The sequence below is a fragment of the Elephantulus edwardii genome, unplaced genomic scaffold, assembly GCF_000299155.1.
Source record: "Elephantulus edwardii isolate Elephantulus edwardi_28Jun2011 unplaced genomic scaffold, EleEdw1.0 scaffold00078, whole genome shotgun sequence".
Lineage (NCBI taxonomy): Eukaryota > Metazoa > Chordata > Mammalia > Macroscelidea > Macroscelididae > Elephantulus > Elephantulus edwardii.
The window spans coordinates 8855766-8865287 of record NW_006399828.1 but is presented as its reverse complement, the minus strand read 5'-3'; the positions used below and the strand labels follow the sequence as shown (position 1 = coordinate 8865287).

At 37.2% G+C, this 9522-nt stretch overlaps 1 protein-coding gene across 4 annotated transcripts in view; it reads left to right on the top strand.

The window, feature by feature from the left end:
- DCN (decorin) overlaps window positions 1-9522 on the top strand; it is a 60618-nt gene that overhangs the window by 34397 nt on the left and 16699 nt on the right. Inside the window, exons 4-5 of one of the 4 annotated variants that reach the window (XM_006889510.1) lie at window positions 7100-7313; window positions 8397-8510. The exons of 2 other annotated variants lie outside the window; for them this stretch is intronic. In XM_006889510.1, the coding sequence (XP_006889572.1) occupies window positions 7100-7313; window positions 8397-8510 (328 nt within the window). The remainder of the gene's footprint in view (window positions 1-7099; window positions 7314-8396; window positions 8511-9522) is intronic. One more of the 4 variants, XM_006889511.1, reaches the window with a different exon arrangement.

Genomic DNA, 9522 nt, shown 5'->3' with positions numbered 1-9522 from the left:
CACCTTAGTCTCCAGAGAGACACTGTTGCTCTTGAGTACTTTAGAGAGGTCCCTAACCTCAGACTTTCCCATTGCAATACGTTTTTTGATTTCCTGGCTACTGGTGCCAAGAGTGTTGACCGTGGAGTAAAAAGAGCACTGATGGCTTAATAAGTAGTAAGGAATTATACAACCAGTAGTACCTAGTTTGAATCCACCAGCTGTTCCAATGGAGAAAGATAAGCAGTTTACTGTTTCTGAAAATTCTCTGAAGAATCAGCTATGGGTTGATCTGATTCAATGGTACATGTAACATAAACTTTCAATAAAATATCTAAATCCAAAAAGATCATTATTGTTAAATTGGAAATAACTCTTAGTATGCCTACCATTGGATTTTTTAAGTTGTATTAAAGCTCTTTGTGGCATACTTTGGGCATGTTGCCAGGAGGGACCAGTCCTTGGAGAGGGACATCATGCTTGGGAGGGTGGAAGGATAGTACAAGGGAGGAAGACCCTGGATAAAATGGATTGACTCCATGACTGGGGTAATTGGGGCAGTTGTGTCAGAGACAATAAAATTGGCTTAGGATTCAACAGAGTTGTTTTACCTAGGGTCACTATGAGTTGCAGGGGACTCGACAACACATAACAACAAACAACAACAATAGATTGCCTATCTTTCTCCCTTGCAGCTGCTCGTGGGTCCCAGCCACCAAAAGGACTCAGTCTTTGGGATAACAGGGCAAGTCTCTCGTGACTATGCCACTTATTGTTGTTGGTTTTGTTGTTAGGTTGTTTTGAGTTAACTATGATTTACATTGACCCTGCAAACAGTAGAGTGGAAACTTGCCCTATCCTGTGCAATCCTCAGGATATGCTTATGAAAAGGAAATATCATTTTAGATATTCTAAGGGATCCCTGGTGCCATCCACAGTTAGTCTAATCTGCTTTTAACCTAATTCCATGTATTTTTATATTTAACTATAGTCTCAACAATTTGTATAAACTTCCTGTGCCCTTCATAAATAATAGATACTTAGCTCTGTGATGTTCAAATTAAAACTCTAATACTATGTTCTTTCTTTTTCAAATCTCTTTATAAGTAGGTTTTAAGGCAATCAACATCTCGGTGACTGCTTTCTTTCTACTTCAAATTATATATCAGATAACATGGAGTAAGGAAGTTTATGAGAGCTCCCAAATGTTCAGAGGATGTTAAACACTATTTTTCTCTTACTCTTTCATTCATGGTAATATCTATCCTTGTTAGTATGCAAATAAACCTTATAATTTCAGCCTCCCAAAACCACATTTGAAAAAGAAAGGAGGTGTAACTGAATATTTTGCAAGGGGTAAAGTAGAAGGACTTTATTATAGAACTGTATTTTTTTCCAAAAGGTTTATTAAGTTGTAACTGTAGGTAAGTATGAATGATACATATCACATATGAGCTATTGAACATATACACATATATTCGTGTGTATATGTGTTCATACAGGTGTGTAGGGAGGGCATGAAAACCTATAATGTATAAAATAATGGAAAAACAGAGATTGTCAACATTAAATTTCTATTGAATAATCGTTTCAGAAATCCATTAAGAAAGTTTTTTTTAAATTAAAATTTGTAATACTTGTCAAGGAATGAATAGTAGTACACCTTTATTTAGTAATTAGTATATATCTATCAAAGAGTTTTCATCACTAAGTCTGTGGTATATTAAACTGCTGACTAAAAGATTACTCATCTCCCACACTTCAAAACCACCAGATGCTTCAGGAGAGAAGAGAAAGATGGACATCTTCCTCCCACCGTAGTACTTTTACATAATGGAATACAATACACCATTCAGGAGCAAAAAATTTTGTAAAATACTGTATAACATGGGAGCAGCTAGACAACATTCATTATGCTGAGTGAACTAACTCAATCTCATAAGAACAAATATTACATAAGACTATTATTGAAACAAACAGAAGGAAACTATTATGTATAAAATCCAAAGGGGAAGTGAGAGGGACAGAGAGTCTGAGGGATTGGGGAAATCACAGGATTCCGTGGGCAGAGGAAGGGGTGAAGAAATTAGGACAGACCTAGTAGAGATCTGAAAAGACAGGGTGATAGTGGGCATAGATCAATGATGCTTGATTTGATAAAATGCAGTGTATAGTAATGATCTTATGAAACATAATATAAATGAAAAAGTTTAAAATGCAATGTATATGAATGAAACACAATATATATTCATTTTCTATGTAAACCAATATAAAATAATTTTTTAAGAAAAGAAAGAGTATTTACAACTTTAGTAACTTATGGGAATTCACTATGACCAGGCATTGACTAAATGGCAATGAATTTGGTTTTAAGTGATATATTAGGCACTGTGCTTTCCTCAGCCTCTTTAATATTTGATTTATAATATTTAAGCTTATGATCTCTCCTCATTCCCTCATGGAGTGCCTGGTGGATTCCAACTGCATGCCTTTAGGGTGGCAGCATATCTCCTTTCCTCTAGGTCACCACAGATCCTTTACACAGCTAGAGGCAGTGGGAATGTTACTTGAAATAAATTTTTAATCTCTAGTTGAAAATATACATAGGACAGTTTACCAATTGCTATGCTCAGGAAAGAGAGGCTCTGGTGAGGTAGATATTCATAATTTCTATTTTTTACCGAGGTAAAAGTTAGATGCAAAGAGGTGAAATTACTTGCTCTTAGTTACATAGCAAATATCAAAACTCAAAATCAAAATCCGATCAGCTTGCTTGTGCATTAACAACCATGGTCTACAAATGCAAAAGTGACCAATATTATGAGCAATATTAAGTAACCAATATTAAGAACAATACATGGCACAGTGCATGTTCTACTTAAATAATTGCATAATGTGGTGCCGGAGAAGAGTATTGAGGGTACCATGGACTGCTAGGAAAACAAACAGATTCATCCTGGAAAGGGTCAAACCAGGCTGCTCCTTGGAGGCAAGGATTCTAAGGCTCCGACTAACATACTTTGGACATGTTGCAAGGAGGGACAGGTCCTTGGAGAGGGACATCATGCTTTGTAGGGTGGAGGGACAGCGCAGAAGGGGAAGGCCCCCTATAAGGTGGATTGATTCAGTAACTGGGATAACCGGGATGGCTGTGTCGGAGACGGTGCGATTGGCCCAGGACAGAGCAGAGTTCAGGGATGTTGTACATAGGGTCGCTATGAGTTGCAAGCAACTCGATGGCACACAACAACAACAATATTAACAAAGCTGAGCTTCAATATTTAACATAAAGTAGATATTTAGGGCACATTTGATATGTTTAATTGTATCAGTGAGCTTTCAGACTTTCCTCCATAAGTGGCAATTGAGGAACTACTTTGCACCATTATTAAGATCTACTAATGATACCAGCACTGCAACCATTCTCTATTCTGACTAAGGAGTTTATTCCGCGCTTTCTTTTTGTGTCCCTGCTAATGTCAATGTTCTATAACCTTAACTTCTATATATGTTTTCTGCTCTCTCTAATGTTGTCGTCATGTATCATAGAGTCTGAACCGACCCATAGCTGAGCCTCTGGTGGGTTTTCAGAGGCTGTTAATCACAGCGGAGGAGATTGCCCATCCATCTCCTGCAGAGCAGCAGGGGGCCTCAAACAGTGTGCCTTCGGGATTGCAGTGCAGCTTCTTGCCACTAGGCCACCAAAGCTCCCTTCTCTTTGCTATACATTGAAATTTCTGAGGGTTTTGTATTCATCAACTAACGCATCTAGTTGGGGATTTTTTTTTTTTTTTTTTTTTTGTTTTTTTTTTAACCTTTGAGTCAAAACCAACTCATAGCCGACTCTCCAGCAGGTTTTCAGAGGCATAAAATCATATCGGAGATCTCTCCCCTTTCTCTCAAGGAGCGCCTGGTGGATTCCAACTGCATGCCTTTAGGGTGGCAACATATCCCCTTTCTTCTAGGTCACCACATATCCTTGACACATCTAGAGGTAGTGAGAATGTTATTTGAATTAAGTTTTTAATCTCTAGTTGAGAATGTACATAGGACAGTTTATCAATTGCTATCAATTATCAGGAAAGAGAGGCTCTGGTGATGTAGTCCATAGGGAGTTGTGATACTAAACAAAAGACCATGCCTCAAAGGCCAGGCCTCTCTGATGGTTCGAATCCACCAGCAGCTTTAGGCAGAAATATAGTCAATCTCCTCCCACGTGATTTAAAGCCTCAGTGGAAGATTTTCGGTTCAAAAGCAATGAGTAGTATCCTCAGAAAACACGTGCTTTATAAGATTGTCAGGTCTCACTGCCCTGATTTTCCATTCTCTGTTTGTATTTCTACATTCTTATATACATTACAAAGTTGTACTGCAATTGAAAATAAAAGCTCTTAGATCTTGACAAACTGATCCAGAATGCCTTAGGATTACTCCATGAGGTAAATTAAAGATAATAAAAACCAGCATGATCCCTGCCAGTGAACTGGAACAGACTGAGGAAGCTCTGGTGGATTAGTGGTAAGGAATTGTACTGCCATCCAAAGGGCATGCAGTTCAAATCCACCATCTGATCTGTGTATGAAAGATGGACAGTCTTCTCTCCTCTGATGTACTGTAGCCTCTTCAAACCTTGGTGGGTCAGCTTTGACTTGATCCTAACTTGATGGTTCTCAACAGCAATTCTCTTAGAGCCACTGATAAATTTCAACCAATGGAGTTGTGCAACCTTGGAATTAGCAACTCTCTATGATCTGCATTATTAGAGTTCCCTACTGAAATGGTAGTTTAGGTTAATCAGAAAAGCATGCTTACCTTGACTAATGTACTCTTAAACACATCATTTAAATATGATAAATTAGCAATAGTTTGAAAGATTAGAAGAGACGTTGTAAGTTGATTGTGATCCATAAGACCCTATGAACAAAAGCTCTGAACCTTATCCTATCCTGAGCCGTAATCACTTACTCTGGTGCACCTGATCCCATTGCCATAGTCATTGTGTCAATCCATCTTATCCAAGATCTTCCTCTTCTGTGCTGACCATCTACCCTTCCAAGCATGGTGTCCCTCTCTAAGGAATCGTTTCCTCCTGGCAACATGCTCAAAGTATGTGAGATGGCATGTCAAAATCCTTGCCTCTAAGGAGCAAACCACTTTCACCCCCTCCCAGACAGATCTCTTGGCAATCTTTGGTATGTTATTACTCTTCTCCAGCACCGCAACTCAAAGGCATTGATTCTTTTTATGTCATACTTAGTTACTGTCCAGCTCTCTGATGCTTAGCAAGTAATTATGAAGATTTTGGCATGGCTTGGGTCAGGTGAACTTTTGTCTCTAGATGACCGATACTATTTCTTTTTAACATCTGAAGAGATCCTTAACAATAGATTTTCCCAGTGCAAATTTTATTTTGGTTTTCTGACTGCTGGTGCCAAAGTGTTGATTGTAGATCTGAGTATGATGTAGATGAGAAGTTGACGGGACAGTAAACCTCGTAATAATGAGATAATATGAAAAAAAATCATACTGAAAACAGGTATATAAGCTGAAGAGGGCACTAATAATGCACATAAAAATTGTCATATCAACATGAATTTTGTTGTGTATACTTTAATACTTTTTAAAGAAACAACAACTGGAAAGTATTGTGATTTGAAAATCTTCTTCCTTCACCAGCATCTTATAAATGATAGGAAAGTTCATTTGACTGAAAATGATAAGGACAAACCTAGTCAGTAGTGACCTGTAATAGAATCAATCGTCATTATCAAAGCATATGTCAAATTTTTTAAGGTTGTAGGGAAATTTTGAATTCTGACGACTTAGAGGAAAGAAGATGTGCTGCTGACCCAAAGATAGGCAGTTCAAATCCAAGAGCTTCTCTGTGGAAGAAAGATGTACAATCTCCTCCCATGCAAATTATGCCTTTAGGACTCATGATAGGGTAATCTATGAGCTGGTTCCATTCAATATTACATAACTACAATAGGAAAAGTTTGCTCTCTTGTTTTGCTTCTTGTTGTGTGCCTTTGAGTTAAACCTACTTTTTATTCTTGAACTCTAGTAGATTTTCAGAGGCTATAAATTATACAGAAGCTTGCCCATTTTCCTTCAGTGGAGCAGTTGGTGGAGTTGAACTACCTTCCTTCAGGTTGGCAAAGAAACTCTTTCCCATGTGTAAGGCTATCAGAGCTCTCTCTTGAATGGCTAATGAACATATGAACTGGCATTGCTTTTGCTGTGGTATAATCCATGACACCAGTGAATGAGAAGTAAATTGTATGGTGCTAGTTGACTAAGGAATGGATGCTGTGCCACTATATTCTTCTAAGAGATAGTGAAATACTGTAGTAATTTTCATTTTCAGGATTATTTATGTTGAGCTGTATATATATAGATATATAGATATATAGATATATAGATGATATAGCGATACAGAGATATATCATCCCAATTATTTCCCTGTCTTTGTAATTATCAAGGCTTAATGTTATACACATCTTTTTTTATTACTAATTTTAATGAAACTTTACAGAGACTTTTGATTTCCATTCACTCATTGTTGCGCTTTCCTCCCTGCCCACCCCTCCCCCCAGTTCACTTTTCTCTTTGAAAAGAAGAAAAAATATCTTTCATTGTTGTACAATCCTCTGTCCCCAGTCCACTCCACTATGCAGCTTTCATTCCGGAGTCTTGTTGTGACAATAATGCCTAATCATATATCCCTTTTAAACAGTTCTCTCCCTCATCTGTTTCAATGCAGTATACATTATTTATCCCCTCTTCTTAGTTTCTCCCCCAACCCCAATGTCAGTCCCACTTTATAGCAGTTACACTATGCAGTATTTGTCCTTTTGTGACTGAGTTATTTCTCTCAGCATAATGTCCTCCAGAGTCATTATGTATAATAATAATTTTGTATAGTAATTCATGTGTTCCTTGTTTTTCAATGCAGCATATATATGTAAAGAAATCACCTCTATTTTTTGTGGGTTTTTTTATTTTTTAGAATGTTTTTATTCCCTTGCTAGTCTCATGAATGGAATGATTAATCTAAGTGCTTATTATGAATTTGTGGCTAGTTTTGGGTTTAAGGAGATATTTTTATTTCAATCTACAGGCATTGATCCTTGTCAACAACAAAATTAGCAAAATCAGTCCCGGAGCCTTTGCACCTTTAGTGAAATTGGAACGACTTTATCTGTCCAAGAACCAGCTCAAGGAATTGCCGGAAAAAATGCCCAAAACTCTTCAGGAGCTGCGTGCGCATGAGAATGAAATCACGAAAATTCGAAAAAATGTCTTCAATGGACTGAACCAGATGATTGTCATAGGTAAAGAGGTTCTTAGTATTACGTGACAGGGATGCAGTTTTCTCATTAAAATGTTTTCCCTTCAGAAAGGTAAATTAGCTGTAGCCTATGGACCTTGGTGCTTCGTGGAAGGGAGTTGCAATGGTAACCTGAAGGTGTATGATTTGAACCCACCAGCTGCTTCCTGAAAGAAAAACGGGCAGGCTCATCCAGAGTGACTTATTGCCTATGAAAACCATCTGGAGGACCAGCTCTGAGTTGGTTCTAACGCAGGGGTAAATAAGAACAAGTATGCCTTGGAGCTCTGCTGGTGCAGTGGCTGAGGAGCTTATTGGGAGTAAGACAGATACTCTTCTCCCATGAGATTTAGGTATGACTCGATAGCACATAACATTGACTCTTATGCCTATGAGAATGTCCCCAAGAAATCATGGAGATAAGATATTTGGATTCTGTCAACTCCATTTATATTTTTGTTCCTTCTCCTTGACAGTCACAGGAAAGACAGATAAATCTAGATCTGAAGTTATCTTTCTAGCATGTTAAACCCAGCATGGAATTGTGCTTTGAGTGGGGTTACTTTTCCATTGTGAGAATTTACTCTACTAATGGTATAATGGTTTGCTATATATTGTTGTTGATTTCCTTTGAGTCAAGCACGACTCATAGAGACCCTATGAACAAAAGGCTTGAATCACCTCTACAACTATCAACATTTATTAAAGTTCATAGATACATGTAGTAAACATGTAATTTTATAACTGGCTTTAAAAAAATCCTAGGTACAATTCTAACAGCATTTTAAAACAATTTAGTAAAGTAAATCCTGCTGACAAAAGATACAATTTGAGAACTTTCTGTTAATTTCTGGGCAAACTTACATATATATGTAAAAGTGTTTGATGGACATTTTTGCTCTTCTTTTCCTTCGTGTGTTGGTATTCACATGAGGAATTTTTATTTTTTATTCCTGTAAGATATATAGCTCTCATTTTTCCTTCTACTTTTAAATTATGCCAGACCCAAATGTTGGTTAGATTTATTGTTCTTACTTGTGTTACCTGACTATTATCCTCTAAAATAGTTTTATTTTTGTATTTGCAGAACTGGGGACCAACCCACTGAAGAGCTCAGGAATTGAAAATGGAGCCTTCCAAGGAATGAAGAAACTCTCCTATATCCGCATTGCCGACACCAATATAACCTCTATCCCGCAAGGTGACCAAGGGGTCTTCAAAGTTTTTAAAGATCTAAATCCAAAAGACTTTCATGGTTGAAAATTGCTCTGGACTTTGAATTGTGGACCAAATAGTCTACTTAATTCCCAGGAAATTTTTATGTGGATATGATTTTATAAAATTGGTCTATCAAAGCCACTCAGCTCCCCAAGCACATAGACAGATTCTCTTACTATAATATCCCTTCTAATGTGCAACTTAACATATATTGATTCTTAGATCATAGAATGATATCATTGTCATCGTTTAAAATATAAAATACTTTAGTGAGAAAAGAAAGGGGAAAAAAGACTATATGAAATTATCCCTGAAACTGAGTCTGTTTTCATATGCAGTCTGTGATCTTTTAGTGAATATTGCTTCATCTTAGGGAATTTTTGTTATGATATATATTATAGAATCTATGGTGGACATTAGTCTTATAATAGTGGTACTTACAGTGCATCCAACAGTAGATTTTTGAAGCAGTTTTCTTTAGCTCAAATTGCCAGTAATTGGCTATAGTAACTTAGACAAATTACTTCCATTTCTCAATATTTATGTCTGTTGAATGGAAATAATATTAATGTCCACTTCATTGTTTTGATTATATAATATAGATATGAAACTCTGGTTATCTAGTGGTCAGGAATTGTGCTGCCAACCCAAAAGCACTTGGTTTAAATCCACCAACCACCCTCTGAAAAAAAAAAAGGGCAACCTCCCCTGTGTAATTTAGAGCCTTTAAAATCTGCTGGAGGGGTCAGTTACGAGACAGTTGCAACTCAACTGCCCATAACAACAATTGAGAAATATTATATACTATTGTCTCTCTGGAGACTAAGGTGCGTCTGATACAGGCCATGGTCTTTGCTATCACTTGTTATGCATTACAGAGTTGGAAAAAGACTAGGGAAGATAGAAGGAGAATTGATGCCTTTGAGCTGTGGTGCTGGAGAAGAGTATTGAATGTACCATGGACTGCTAGGAAAACAAACAGATTCATCCTGGAG